Source organism: Xyrauchen texanus, chromosome 3 (genome assembly GCF_025860055.1).
Source record: "Xyrauchen texanus isolate HMW12.3.18 chromosome 3, RBS_HiC_50CHRs, whole genome shotgun sequence".
Taxonomy (NCBI): domain Eukaryota; kingdom Metazoa; phylum Chordata; class Actinopteri; order Cypriniformes; family Catostomidae; genus Xyrauchen; species Xyrauchen texanus.
The window spans coordinates 11,128,063-11,143,820 of NC_068278.1; the positions used below are offsets into that span (position 1 = coordinate 11,128,063).

At 38.6% G+C, this 15,758-nt stretch overlaps 1 protein-coding gene across 1 annotated transcript in view; it reads left to right on the top strand.

The window, feature by feature from the left end:
* pcsk5a (proprotein convertase subtilisin/kexin type 5a) overlaps nucleotides 1-15,758 on the top strand; it is a 42,802-nt gene that overhangs the window by 25,236 nt on the left and 1,808 nt on the right. The window contains exons 22-36 of the mRNA XM_052096036.1: nucleotides 443-579; nucleotides 1,785-1,985; nucleotides 2,111-2,179; nucleotides 2,327-2,369; nucleotides 2,464-2,606; nucleotides 7,149-7,349; nucleotides 8,131-8,214; nucleotides 9,600-9,798; nucleotides 10,103-10,317; nucleotides 10,715-10,957; nucleotides 11,075-11,308; nucleotides 11,808-11,982; nucleotides 14,500-14,717; nucleotides 15,095-15,195; nucleotides 15,324-15,519. Of these exons, the coding sequence (XP_051951996.1) occupies nucleotides 443-579; nucleotides 1,785-1,985; nucleotides 2,111-2,179; nucleotides 2,327-2,369; nucleotides 2,464-2,606; nucleotides 7,149-7,349; nucleotides 8,131-8,214; nucleotides 9,600-9,798; nucleotides 10,103-10,317; nucleotides 10,715-10,957; nucleotides 11,075-11,308; nucleotides 11,808-11,982; nucleotides 14,500-14,717; nucleotides 15,095-15,195; nucleotides 15,324-15,519 (2,459 nt within the window). The remainder of the gene's footprint in view (nucleotides 1-442; nucleotides 580-1,784; nucleotides 1,986-2,110; nucleotides 2,180-2,326; nucleotides 2,370-2,463; nucleotides 2,607-7,148; nucleotides 7,350-8,130; nucleotides 8,215-9,599; nucleotides 9,799-10,102; nucleotides 10,318-10,714; nucleotides 10,958-11,074; nucleotides 11,309-11,807; nucleotides 11,983-14,499; nucleotides 14,718-15,094; nucleotides 15,196-15,323; nucleotides 15,520-15,758) is intronic.

A 15,758-nucleotide genomic window follows, 5' to 3' on the forward strand; every position in this document is an offset into this window, starting at 1 on the left:
TCCGCTAAAAAAAAAGGTCCACCATGATTTAAAAGTAAGCAAGATGGTCTTTCAGGTTAGCTTTGGCCCCATTCATTGGTGGTACAGCTGATCAACAATCTAGACCAGATAATGACCATAAATTAACAGCTTGGACCAACTAAGACATTGTCAAACCAGTGAACAATCAAGCTGGTTATGATTTTAGAATATTAGAACACAAGAAACCATCAAGTTTTTAGAACATGTTAGTCAATCAGATCGTCTACCTGGTTGAACTTGACCCCACCAGCTAGTAGTTTCATCTGATCAAGCATCTAGACTAGACTGGATCAGCGAATTACCATAAATTAACAGCATGGGCCAAGAAGAGAATATGTAAAACCAACTACCACTTTAAGATGTTTTAAGCTGAATTTTCCAGCAGGATTGTAATGTAATGTCTTCTCCCTTGCTGGTTTAGCTGGCTGGATCAGGGGCATTGTGATGTCACCTGCTCAAATGGGAAGTACCCCTCCAATGGCCAGTGTCATCTATGTGACCACACCTGTGCCCAGTGCATAGATGCTGGACCTGCTAACTGTACAAGCTGTGATACAGGTGAGGACTCATTTACAATCTTAACCCATATTAGTCCATTTGGCTCCCAATAAATTATTTTCAGAATATACATAACTCTACAAGACCCTTGAAAGTGTCCTGTGGTATCTGGCACCAAGACATTAGCAGTAGATGCTTCAAGTCCTGTAAGTTGCGAGAGGGAGACATCATTGATCGGACTTGTTGGTGCAGTATATCCCATAGATGCTCAGTCAAATTGAGATCTGGGGAAATTGGATGCCAGGGCAACAAATTGAACTCTTTGTCATGTTCCTCAAACCATTCCCGAACAATGTGTGCAGTGTGGCATTGCGCATTATCCTGCTGAATAATGGTGTTCCATCTGGGAACACCATTGCCATGAAGGGGTGTACCTGGTCTGCAATGATGTTTAGGCAGGTGGCACATGTCAAATTGACATCCACATGAACGGATGGACACAGGGTTGCCCAGTAGAACATTGTCCATAGCATCACACTCCCTCCACCAGCTTGTCATCTTCCAGCAGTGCATCCTGGTGGCATCACTTCGGCCGTCGAAATGATGTTAAACAAAGCAGGACTCATCGGACCAGGTGACCTTCTTCCACTATGCCAAGGTCCAGTTCCGATGCTCACGTGCCCATTGAAGGGGCTTTCAATTGTGCCACAGTAGACCTTCTGTCGGTTGCAACCAGATGGGATAGCTTTCGTTGCCCTCAAGCATTGATGAGTCTTGGGCGCCCAACACCCTGTCGCGGTTTGCGGTTTGTCCCTCCTCAGACCACTGTCAGTAGGTACTCACCACTGCTCACCAGGAGCACCCCACAAGTCATGCTCTGACACAGTCATCTGGCCATTACAATTTGAACCTTGTCAAAGTCACTCAGGTCTTTACTCCTGCCCATTTCTCCTGCATTCAGCACATTGACCACGAGAACCGATTGTTCGCTAACCATCTAATCTACCCAGACCTTGACATGTGGCCTTGTTAGGAGATGATCAACGTTATGATCAACACCTTTGAGTGGTCATAATGTTTTGGCTTATCAATGTATATACTGTATCTACATATAATGTTCTAAATTCACCTGTCATTTACAGTTATGAATAAATAAAACTTTTAAATATTAAAAGTTATTTTGGACCCTGGCTCCATCTATGTGTCTGTGTGTATTTGCTAATTATGTGTGGATGTTTGTATTATGTGTTTGGCTTGTGTTATAGATAAGTTTGGTGTGGACCGGTATCTGTATCGTGGCGAATGTGTGGATGCGTGTCCTCAGGCTCATTTCCACACAACACTGAAGGCGTGTGAGCCATGTCCTGCACACTGCACACTCTGCTCCTCAGCATCACACTGCATCAGATGTGAAGACTCATTCTACATCAATGACGGAGTCTGTAATCCACTGGAGTGTGGAGAAGGTACTGCTGGTATCTTCCTACTTTTCTCAGTGACATACCATCAGTGATGCCAGCCTTTTTGCATATTTTGCAGTTTAAGGAGAACATCAATCAATAAAATGACTTCTGTGTCTGTGTGTATCTAGGGGAGGTGGAAGACCCAGAATATGACGTTTGCATGTCATGTGAAGAGGGATGCAATAAGTGTATACTTTGTAGGTTCTATCTGTTTTATTATTATTATTATTATTATTATTTTATTCATAGTGGTTGGCTGTAACAGTTCAGTTTGACATTACATTTCTTCAAAAACTGGATTGAGTTGACAAAACATAATAAACAGTACCTTCTATATTTTGCAGATAATCCCAAGCACTGTCTGTCCTGCATTGACGGATATTACAAGTATGAAGCATTTGAATGAGCTAATAGAATTGCTTGCTGACATGTACTTGTATGTGTTGGTTATATAATGTGATTGAATATTTGTTTGTGTAAGGTATGAGGAGGGCTGCTATAAGCACTGTCCTGCCAAGACATACACAGTGGAGGAGAGCATGAGCTGTGTGTCGTGTGAACATGACTGTGTGAGCTGTGATGAAGATGAATGCTACTGGTGTGAAACTGATCTCTTCTTGTCAGGTATGACCAGAAGGTTATATATTGAGAAAACTTTCTTACAAGTCAAGTCAAGTCAATTTTATTTGTATAGCGCCTTTCACAACACACATCATTTCAAAGCAGCTTTACAGAATATTAGCATTAACAGACTATAAGAACTGTAATGTCTATAAAGTCGATTAATCATCATTGTGTAATTTAGATAAAATACGAATTTTAATAGTGTTTATAAATAATTAAATGATAATTGTATTAATAACCCCAGTGAGCAAGCTGTAGGCTGACTGTGGCAAGGAACACAAAACTCCATAAGATGTAGATTAATGGAGAAAAATAACCTTGGGAGAAACCAGACTTACTGTGGGGGCCAGTTCCCTCTGGCTAACATTATGAATGTAATGTAAATATTAATTATGTATAGGTAAAATCATGGTTTAAAATTATTAAACTAAGTGATAAGGGTCATTGATTAAACATAGATTGTGTTTGAACTGTAAGATTAATGACCAAAGTCTTTGAAGTCCATCTTGATTAATTGCAGAAGTTCACATAGATGCAATTGTCCTTGTTAATTGGCTGATGAAGGCTTTTGTTGGCAATTGTTAGTCTAAGCATTTCATTTCAGGATCGTAGTCCATAAATAGACCGAGGTGATGCAGGTTGGAGTTGGCATAATTTCATCCTCTGAAGTCCGTCATAATAGATTGAAGTGATGTTTGGCTGGCACCGGCTGCATTTAGTCATCATCATTCTGCGACATGTAGCAGTGGAGTCCAACATGAAGCAGGAATGGTGCTGGATCCAGCCGGTTCTGGTGACCTCAGGATAGGAGTCCCGAGGTTGAGACAGGGAAACAAATAAAAAGATGTAAGCGTAGATGCCATTGAATTTATTGCAGAGTTAGAGATCATGCTCAATGTTTCTGGTTTCTGGTTCCGGCAGACCCAACTAAAGCAGCCTAATTGTGGGTTGGAGGATAAATTAGGTGTATGCCTGGCTAAATAGATGAGTCTTTAGTCTAGACTTAAACTGAGAGAGTGTGTCTGCATCTCGAACAGTGTTTGGGAGACTATTCCATAGTTTAGGAGCCAAATATGAAAAGGATCTTCCTCCTTTAGTGGATTTTGATATTCTAGGAACTATTAATAGGCCAGAATTTTGCGATCTTAATGAACGTGTTGGAATATAGCGTGTTAGAAGATCACTTAAGTACTGCGGAGCTAGACCATTCAAAGCTTTGTACGTAGTTAACAGAATTTTAAAATCAATACGTAATTTAACAGGTAGCCAATGTAACGATGATAAAATGGGGCTAATATGATCATATTTCTTGGTTCTCGTCAGCACTCTGGCTGCTGCATTTTGAACCAATTGAAGTTTATTTATTGATCTTGCTGGACATCCTCCCAGTAATGCATTACAATAATCTAGTCTTGAGGTCATGAACGCATGAATTAGTTTTTCGGCATCAGCAACCGAGAGCATATGCCTTAATTTAGCAATATTTCTTAGGTGGAAGAATGCTGTTCTACAAACATTTGTAATTTGATTTTCAAAGGACAGATTGGTATCAAATATAACACCTAAGTTCTTTGCTGTTGAAGATGATGTAACAGTACATCCATCTAGAGTCAAATTATATTTTAGTGGCTTATTTTTAGAGTTTTTGGTCCAATAATTAGAACCTCTGTTTTGTCAGAATTGAGTAGAAGGAAATTTCTGGCCATCCAATCTTTTATTTCATTGATACACTCTGCTAATTTTGAGAATTGTGAAATCTCATCAGGTTTTGAAGAAATATAAAGTTGTGTATCGTCAGCATAGCAGTGGAAACTTATTCCACGATTCCTGATAATATCTCCCAGGGGAAGCATATACACGGAGAAAAGCAGAGGCCCTAAAACTGATCCCTGTGGCACTCCATACTTTACTTTTGTTTGGTTCGACAATTCCTCATTTAAATAGACAAAGTGGTAGCGGTCTGCTAAATATGACCTAAACCATGCTAATGCCACTCCACAAATTCCAACATAATTCTCCAGCCTATTCAAGAGAATGTTGTGATCTATCGTGTCGAATGCAGCACTAAAATCTAAAAGCACTAGAAGAGAAATGCAGCCGCGATCAGATGATAAGAGCAAGTCATTTGTAACTCTGATAAGTGCAGTCTCTGTACTGTGATGAGGCCTAAATCCTGATTGAAATTCTTCATATATACTATTTCTCTGTAGAAATGAACATATTTGGGAGGATATTACCTTTTCTAGTATTTTTGACATAAACGGGAGATTTGAAATCGGTCTATAATTAGCAAGTTCTCCAGGATTAAGTTGTGGCTTCTTAATTAGCGGTTTGATAATTGCCATTTTAAAGTTTCTTGGGACATGTCCTAAGCATAGCGAGGAGTTAATGATATTAAGAAGAGGTTCTGATAGGAGATACCTCTTTTAAGAGCTTAGTTGGTATAGGATCTAACAAACAAGTTGTGGCTTTTGATGTTTCGATAAGTTTTGTTAGCTCTTCATGACCTATGATAGCGAAGGATTGAAGTTGCACATGAGGGAAATTATTCGACACTGTTTTCTGAGGTGCTATGACAGATGATTGCATAATTCCAATTTTATTTCTGATTATTACTCTTGAGCTGTGACGTAATATCTGGTTCGGTTGAGGCTTTATTCCTAACCAATTTAGCCACAGTACTGAATAAAGGTACTGAATACATCTAGGATTGTTGTGGTTATTTTCTATGAGTTTACTAAAATATGCTGACCTGGCAGCTTTGAGTGTGTGTTTCTAGCTACAGACACTATCCTTCGATGCACCCTGAAATACTTCTAATTTTGTATTTTTCCACATGCGCTCCATTTTCCGAGCTTCTCTCTTGAGAGCATGAGTGTGATCATTGTACCATGGTGCAGGGCTTATTTCTTTAATTTTCTTTAATCGAAGTGGGGCGACAACATCAAGGGTGCTAGAGAAGACTGCATTTAAATTTTTTGTTATTTCATCAAGTTCTTCTGGGCTTTGGGGTTTATTGAGTATATGAGATAGATCTGGAAGAGTATTAGTGAAGTCATCTTTAGTGGTCGAAAGAATAGTTCTACCTGAACGATAGCGTGGTGTAGATTGAGTAACATTAGCTGATTGCAGCATGCAAGAGACGAGGTAATGATCCGAGATGTCATCGCTCTGCTGCAGAATTTCTATATTATCAACATCAACTCCATATGAAAGAATTAAATCTAGCGTATGATTATGGCGATGAGTTGGTCCTGTTACATTTTGTCTGACTCCAAGAGAGTTGAGAATATCGATAAATGCTAATCCCAATGTATCATTTTCATTATCTATGTGAATGTTGAAGTCACCAACAATTAAGGCTCTATCTACTGTAACTACAAGATCTGATAAAAAATTTGCAAATTCACTAAGGAAATCTGAATAAGGCCCGGGTGATCTATATATACACTGTAGCAAGGGTAAAGGACGACAGAGATTTTTTATTTATATTTGTATTTGACAGTGTCACATTAAGCATTATTAGTTCAAAAGACTTACATTTATATCCTGTCCTCTGAGTAACACCAAAAACTTCACTGTAAATTGTAGCAACACCTCCTCCTCGACCCTTCAGACGAGGTTCATGTTTATAACAATAACCTGGGGGAGTAGATTCATTTAAACTAATATATTCATCCGGTTTAAGCCAGGTTTCAGTCAAACAGAGCGCATCCAATCTATGATCTGTAATCATTTCATTGACAATTAGTGCTTTGGTAGCAAGAGATCTAATGTTTAGTAGCCCTATTTTTATTTGATGTTTATTTTTAATTTGTTTGTTTTGTTCAAGTTTGACCTTAATCAAATTTTTTCTAAATGATTTAGTGAGTTTACAGTCCCATTAAGTTACAAAGTGTCACTCATTCACTAGTCTTGGAATGAAACCATAACAACCTAAATAAGTAACCACCTTATCACAACTTTCAAGTGTCAAAGAATTGTTCTGTCCTCACTGAGGAAAATGCTGTGTGAAGTGACAAAATCAAAGCCAGTCAGAATATATCTAATGCATGAAATACAGCTTTGTGGGAGCAGGAATGTAGACCAATGTGAATTCATTGTGGGTGGGGCCTCCCAGCCTTATGCAACAGAATTAGAAATCAAGTGGTGGCAGTGGTGGCTCAGTGGTTGAGGCTCAGGGTTACTGACCAGAAGGTCGGGGATTCAAGCCCCAGCACCACCAAGATGCCACTGTTGGACCCTTGAGCAAGGCACTTAACTCCAGGTTGCTCCGGGGGGATTGTCCCTGTAATAAGTGCACTGTAAGTCACTTTGTATAAAAGCGTCTGCCAAATGCATAAATGTAAATGTAAGTGAACGACAAAATGTTTTGTTGCATGTCATTTATTATTGTTTCGGCAAAAAGATCAAATAAATGCATTTAAAGGATTCATAGCTAATTTATTAAGTGTCAGTTTACTGTATATATACAGTGTATACTTAAGACTAATTGACCAATTAATAGTGAAAGGGCTTTCATGGGCTTCATATTCCCTGCAGATGGGAAGTGTGTGCAGGAGTGTCCCAATGGTTTCTATGCTGATGAAGATTCTCAGGAGTGTGAGGAGTGTCATTCAGACTGCATGACATGTAGAGGATCAGAGGATAGTGACTGTGACAGTTGCAGTGATGGACTCACACTGGACAATGGACAATGCGTGTCTGTGGAGGACACCTGCCCTGCACAGACATACCTTACTGGTGAGAGATGTTACGCTTTCATAGCAATCATATTTTTCATTAAAGTCTTTTTGTTTCATATGTTTCTCCTTAAATTGCAAAGGAGAAAATAAAATGGGCACAGATGGGACAATTCTATACATATATTGTAAGAATATAGGGCACAGTATGACATTAATATAGATAGCTCAGATCATTTGATCTTGGAAGAATTTAATGAGTCATGTTTGCCTTAATATTGAAATCTTTGACTTTTGATTGCAGACTTTGGTATCTTGGTAAGTCTGAGTACAGTTTGAGACGTTGTTGAGATCTATTTCGAAACACTAAAGAAGACACGAGAAATTATGAGGGTTCTAATTTGATCTCCATTTAATCTCATTTGTATCTAGTATTAGATTTATACACTATGAAAAATAAAGCTTCTTAAATGGTACTTTTCAGCACTTTAGGTTCAGCATAGACCTCTTTTCTTATTGAGAAATTAGAAAGTTGAAAATGTTATATGCCAAGTGAATGCCATACAAGGAATGACATTGATATATGGTTCTTTTGAAATTATTTGTCTCTTGCAAAAGTTAGGTACTAGTAGCATTTGTTAAAAGAAGAAAAACAAAGCCTTTCTGTGTTCTATCATTGCAATACTTCATTGATGGTATAAAATAGTGTATAAAATGTTCTTTGTGAAACTTAAAGCATCAATATGGACTCCTATGGCATCAGACTGTAAAATTTTTATTGGTTCTTAATGGAAACTTTATTATTAAGAGTGTAACAATTGTTTTCTGCTCTCACCTTTCAGATGATGGGGAATGTGATGCTTGTCACTCTTCATGTGAATCCTGCTGGGGCAGAATGAAGAATCAATGCAACACATGCGTCAAAGGTCTGACTGCTATCCTGTGAACAAATCCTTATATTTCTTTCTCTCTCTATGTGCACCTTATCTTCAGTCCTGCTGCTCTCTGCCCTCAAATGTGAGTCTGATTCATATACAAATGTTGTATAATAAATACAAACAATGGATGGATGGATAGATGGATTGTTTGATTGATGGGTAAATGGTTGATTGGATGTATAATTAGTTGATGGATGGATGGATGGATGGATGGATGGATGGATGGATGGATGGATGGATGGATGGATAGACTTTGGAATGATAGAGGGTTTGATGGATGGATATATATTGAAATGATATAGGGTTTGATGTAGGGATGGATGGATGGACGATGGATGGATTTTTGGGAGGGTGGATGAATAGATGGATGAATGAATAGTTGGAGGTTTGATGGATGGATGGATGGATGGATGGATGGATGGATGGATGGATGGATGGATGGATGGTGGAGATGGATGGATGGTCTGATAGATTTTAAAATGATATAGGGATTTATGGATGGAGGTGTGGGTGGATGGATGTATGGGTGGGTAAATGGGTGGATGAATAGTTGGATGGTTTGATGGATGGTTGGTTTGAGGCTTGGATGGATGGATAGATACATTTTTAAATGATATTGGGTTTGATATAGGGATGGATGGATGAATTGTTGGATGGGTGGATGAATGGATGGATGGATGGAAGAATAGTTGGATGTTTGATGGATAGTTGGTTGGATGGATGGATGGATGGATAGACTTTGGAATGATAGAGGGTTTGATGGATTGATGGATGGATGGATATATTTTGAAATGATATAGGGTTTGATGTAGGGATGGTTGGATGGAGGATGGATGGATTTTTGGGAGGGTGCATGAATAGATGGATGGATGAATAGTTGGAGGTTTGATGGATAGTTGGTTGGTTGGTTGGTTGGTTGGTTGGATGGATGGATGGATGGATGGATGGATGGATGGATGGATGGATGGATGGATGGAAGAATAGTTGGATGTTTGATGGATAGTTGGTTTGATGGATAGATGGATGTATGGATGGATGGATGGATGTATAGATTAATTTGGGAATGACAGAGGGTTTGATGTAGGGAAGGATGTGTGGATGGATGGATGTATTGATACATTTTGGAATGATAGAGGGTTTGATGTAGAGATGGATGGATGGATGTTGGATGGATGGATGGATGGATGGATGGATGGATGGAAGATGGATACATTTTGGAATGATATAAGGTTTGATGTAGAGATGGATGGATGGATGCATGGGCAGATATTTAGATGGTACATGGGTTTTTAACCTGTGTGTGTGTGTGTGTGTGTGTGTGTGTGTGTGTGTGTGTGTGTGTGTGTGTGTGTGTGTGTGTGTGTGTGTTTCAGGTCGGTACCTGAATGTGGATCACATGTGTGTGGCTCGATGCCCGTTGGGCAGTTTTGGCAGTAAGGAAACTGGTCACTGTGAGACATGTCCTCAGGGTTGTTCCCAGTGCCAGGATGAACAGCTCTGCACACGCTGCCAGTCAGGACGTAAAAACCCTCTTTATCTGCAGGCTGGCCAGTGTGTGCGCAAGTGTACTAGGTTAGAGCCATTTACAAACATTTATACACATGTGAATTAAAAATGTATTATATACTTAATACCTTTATAATCATATACAGTATACTTTCCTGCAACAACAGTATTAGATCCAATAAAACTGTATAAATTTTAACACGATATAGTCACATTTCTTGCACCAACAGCCACCATAATTAAGTTTAACGTTACCCTTTATACCCTTTGTCTGACCATGAGAAAAATACATATTTGACCCATCTCAGTGGGTTGTGATTTTGAACAATCTAACATCCTTAATGGTCATACTGTATATATATGTGTTCAGAGGATATCCTGTAGGGCAAGTGTGTAAGAGCTGTGCGTCTGGTTGTACATCATGTGAGAGGAACACCACATACTGTCTGAGCTGTGAAGACACACTACTGTTTCACAAACATGAGTGTGTGTCGAGCTGTCCATCTGCATACACAGCGAGGGATGGGGAGTGTGTGCGCTGTCCTGACAGCTGTGTGCTCTGCTCTGGGGAAGGCCTGTGCACAGGTGAGACTGAAAAACACCAACCTGATCATGTTGATTATTCGTTGTTTATGTGTGATACTATATGTTCAGGAACAGAAAAGAGAAATATCAATATTGATGTAAAAAGATTCAAATTATTAATCACAATTAATAAAATATTAAAATATTTTCAAATTTGCTGATATTTCTTCATTTTGATGATAATTCAGTTATGCTATACAATACAAAGACTACAATTTTTTGATTGATTTTTATTTTTGAATGAATAAATGAAGTCCCTTCTGGCTTTAATAAATAAAAACATTTAACGTTAAGAAGGCTTTTTTCCATCATGTACTAAAAAATGAATCAAGCTGGATTGTTGTTTCTATTCTCTCACTTTCCTCTCTCTATTTTCTTCATCCGTCATCTAATCCAGAGTGTAAGGAAGACTTCTTTCTCCATGCGGGTCAGTGTACCATGTCGTGTCCTGATGGTTTTTTTGAAGACGGAGTGCAAGGTGTTTGTAAGTGCTGTCACTCAGACTGTGAATTATGTGATGGGCCTGAATCAAACAACTGTGATGCCTGCTCTGATCCTGACAGCATGCTGCATAATGGAGCATGTCTACCACCCTGCCCTTCACATACGTACAGGGAGAGCCGCTCCGGAGAGTGTATGGGTGAGATTATATTACTTTCACATGTTCTATCATTAGTATTTGCAAAAACACTTGTCACAATTGTATCTTAGCAATTTTGCCATTTAATATACATTTTTCTTTGTTGTTGTTGTGCAGCCTGTGACAGCTCCTGTCTGACCTGTTCTGGTCCTCATGACACCTCCTGCACCAGCTGCTCTGAAGGACTAGCAATGGATGCCCACAGGCACTGTGCCACACCCGCCAACTGCCCATCGCATCACTATAGTAACCAGGATGAAGAGTGTCACTTGTGTCACCAATACTGCCATGAGTGTTCAGGCCCACACCAGAACCAATGCCTCAACTGCAACCAGAATCACTATCTACTCAGTGAGTTCATGCGGTGTTCATCTACTCAGGAGTTCATGTTGGCTGATGCTGGTAGAAGAGTAAGAGGGCTGCAAGCACGTTAGTATATTAGTTAGCATGTTGCATTTATTAGTTAGCAAGTTGCATTGACTCAAGTTGGTTTGCTTGAAGTCAAATTCATTTTTAATTTAATTTAAGCGGAAATGACCTGGTTTAAAGAGAACGTTTAACCAACAATATTAAACTATGTCATCTCCTCACCCTTGCGTAGCTTTTTTTCTTTACCTCTTTAGCACATAAACGGATACATTTAGCAGAATGGTTTAACTGCTCCATACAACACAAGTGGATGCTGATTACAGTGCTCCAAAAGTCAATAAAAGTTCATAAATCTTGTACACACACAACTCATGTACAATATTCCTGGTCTTAAGCTTTGTATGTTCTTCACTGAAACTCGTATTTTTAAAATTGCATTGTAGAGATTAGGTGTAAACAAAAGGTACCGTTGCATCCACAGATGGCAGCTGTGTTGATGAGTGTCCAATTGGATTTTTCATTGGGGAGACAAAGCAATGTGAACCCTGTCATCCAAACTGTCTGAGCTGCATGGGACGACGCAGTCATGAGTGTCTGAGCTGCAAAGAACACCTGTTCAGAGACAGCGAGGAATGTGTGGACACATGTCGACCTGGGTAAATACAACACCATACGGAATATCTGTAGTATTGGATTACAATGTTGCCCTCCTATAGTTGAATGAACATGAAACTGAGTAGTAGATTATGGGATATAATTTAATGGACGTGCAATTTTATGAATACTTCCAGATATGATGGATAATATTTGTGGTAATGATAGGCTGAAAGATCATCAAGGCAAATATATCATCCAATATTTGGTCATTTTCTCAGGACTTAAATGCAGAGATCAACCAAAAAAAGTTTATTTGTAAGGCAAAAAACAGAAAGGATCCAAGAAGGCCAAAAAACACAGTCCCAGAGTAGGTGGAGAACACAACAGATGGGCTGGAGACAGAGGAGGGGTGGAGGAAACTGTTAGTTGGCTGAACCTTTTGGCACCAAGGAGGTGGGTGGTCTGAAGACGGACTTCCTATACCTAGACAGGGCAATGAACCACAACTAACTGGCACAATACAAAGCACACAGGGAGATTAAATAGAGGGAGAAACAAAGAGGGTAACATGAGACAGGTGCAAATGGAGCAATTTTAAGAATGAGAAAGGACAGGGTAAGAGAACCAAAACAGAAGCCATCTGCTCAACACAAAAGCAAAAGACAATACATGGATGTCACTCCTGACACAAAGAATTATCAGCAAAGCTGACTGAGGTGACCGGATCCTGACCATTTTGAGATTATAAACCTATAAGATTATTACCGGGTCTATGTAGCTGAATACCTAAAGTTTTCCTGATTTGTTCATTACAAAATCTACCAAATAATGCAGATTTTCTGTTTATATATAACCAATATAACCATGCTCAGTTTGCCCATTAATAATTGTCAGTGGACAAAAACATTACCATTTCATTCTAGTGATTTTATGTATGGCTCATAGGCAATCATTAAATGTGATTATTTTTAAAATATCAGCATTAAATCTGCCATTGGTCACTCTTCTTTCTATATATCAGCATTAGCCATTAAAAAAAGTAATTTCTGTCAACCACTAGTATTATTTACTTTCATTAAAGTTTGGGTGTTTCTTCAACTTCAGGTACTTTTAGTACTGTGAACTTCTAGAAAGTTTTCTTAAACATAGGGACTATTTGCACTAGGTGAAAATAGCACCTGCCACACATCACCGCTATTTGCACTCCAATTGTCTGGTGGAAACACAGAAATTAGTGACAAACTGCTCCCTCAAATGTCAATGAGATGGCTTTTGTTCATGTGGATGACCCGGGTTCTAATCCACCTATTGTCACACTTATCTCCATCCTGTTTCCTGTCTCCACTTTTAATATTTCCTTTAATACTTCTTACAATAAAATTCAAAATAATTATATAAAGGATGATTTCCTCAGTGATTTGTTTATGGTGAAGGTCGAGAGTTGAGAGAAAGGTTTTATCCGGTAAAATTAACCATGGTTTTACTAAAGTAATATTGTAGTAACCATTTTGTGTGCGTGTGTGTGTGTGTGTGTGTGTGTGTGTGTGTGGAAGCAATATTTTGAATGAAAATAACCATGGTGTTACCACAGTAATATGATGTTAATATAGTAACCATGTTTAATTTGGTTGTTACTATGATTTTACTACAAAATACCATGATTATACTATGGTTAATGTTGTAAAAACATGGTTAACTTTTGTAAGGGAAGGTTAGGGTTAGGTTTAGGGGTTTGTGTAGGGTGTCAGTGGGACTCTAAAGAAACACAATAAACATACCGCAGTGATCCCCAATACTGTATTTTAGTATTTAATTAGGGGTTTAAATAGCATCTAACACTCCTCAACTTCAAGTCTCTGTATTTGTTAAAACATTGTTCCCCACTCACATTTTTTTTTTACTAACTAACAATGTCCAATAGTGTTCAGATTTTGGTAATTTATACATTTTTCATGTAAATTTGCACTACATTGTCATTTCCAGCCCATCTCAACTTCTGTATTTTATTTAATAGAATTCTGTGGTGGAAATGAAATGTTTTTAAATGTTGAAATAAAGTGGATGATTCCTTTGTCTTGCTAAGGCTAATTTCATCTATTACATTTTGTGAATCCTAAATACACACAAATAATATTTTTACACTTTAAAAAAAATAACAGCTTGGTTGGGAATAACACCCAATAAAATGTTCTGCTCACATGATATTTACCTTGAATTTTCTGTATTTTCTTCACTCGTCTCAACTAGGCCATTCACTGACTTGGATATCAAACACTATATTTTATTAGGGGCACATTTTTTGTTGTGGTGGAAATGATGCCACAACTATGGGACAGTCGTAATTCTTTACAAATTATTAAAATGGTTTACGTTTATTTAACTCTTTTTAAATAATCATTGTTTTAAATGTTACCATTTGTGTTTTTTATAGTGGATTTTTAAAGTTTAATATTGGAAGTTTGGATCTAGGAAAAGGCTAGTAAAACACCAAATAACCATATAGACAACCTGGTCTCCATCATTTACTGCTGCTGTAATATTGTCTGAATATACTTTTTCATCTTTATCTCTCCCAGTCACTATGCTGACGCAGGCTCTGGGGCATGTGAGCGATGTGATGCGAGCTGTGGAGAGTGTATGCAGGCAGGGGAAGAGGGCTGTGTGAGCTGCAGAGAGGCAATGATTTTTGTCAGGAAACAGAGCCGCTGTGTGACCTCCTGTCCTGATGCGTACTACCACGACACACACCACAAAACCTGTGAATCCTGCCACCCCACCTGCAGAACATGCACAGGTATACAACAGCTCACTCATGTGACAAACTACAGTGAGGTCCAAAAGTCCACATTAAAAATCTAGGATTCAAAATGTAATACATTATAAACAAAGAAAAAAATGAAGATTCGGCACTAGTTGAATAAGCAGTCAATATACAAATAAGTACATTTGGGATATTGACCATGTTACCAAGTTAAGCTCAACGGACAGCATTTATAGCATAAAATTGATTACCACAAAAATGAATGTCCACCTCCTTACGAACGTTACAGCTCAAATAATTCACAGTTTTTAACAGAAGAATTACTGTAAGTGCTTTTATAAAATTCTATGCTTGACATTTGTCATTTCAACCTTCATTAAACAATGCTGGGGTGTCATTCTGATTGACAGGCAGGAGTGCTGAAGAATGTGACTCATGTCGCCCAGGTTATACACTCACACAAGGTGTCTGCGAGTCGCCCTGCATCATGGGAGAATATGCTGTGTCTGAGGTCAGTTATATTCAGCAAACTTTGCTTTATTTCACATACAGTACTTTTACCATTCTTGCTACCTAATTTAGACCTTTGTCTTTTTTTATGAATTGGGTCACCTGACTGTGTTTGTCATTTCTTAGCAGGGTCAGGGCTATAACTGTCAGTCATGTGATGAGTCGTGTTTGGAATGTAAAGGTCCTGGACCTCATAACTGCACCTTCTGCTCAGCACTGTTCATCCTAACAGCAGGGGGGCGCTGTTTGCCCTGTTGCACGAACTTAGAACAGGAAGACACGAATGCAGTCCAGCAGGAATGCTGTAACTGTACTGAGACCAGAGGTAAATTTATCTGTACCATTAGACTGATCAGTGGCATAAAGAAAGAGTCTTGAGATAATGTTTTTATAGGTGAATTCAAGTTTAGGAAATAGTACACACACAAAATAAAATTCTGTCAACATTTACTCATCCTCGTGTCATTCAATCCCCATATGATTTTCTTCCTTTACTCATTCTAAACCCATATGCCTTCCTTTCTTTACCTCCTTTCTTTATTTCTTTTTTCTTTCTTCCTGTCA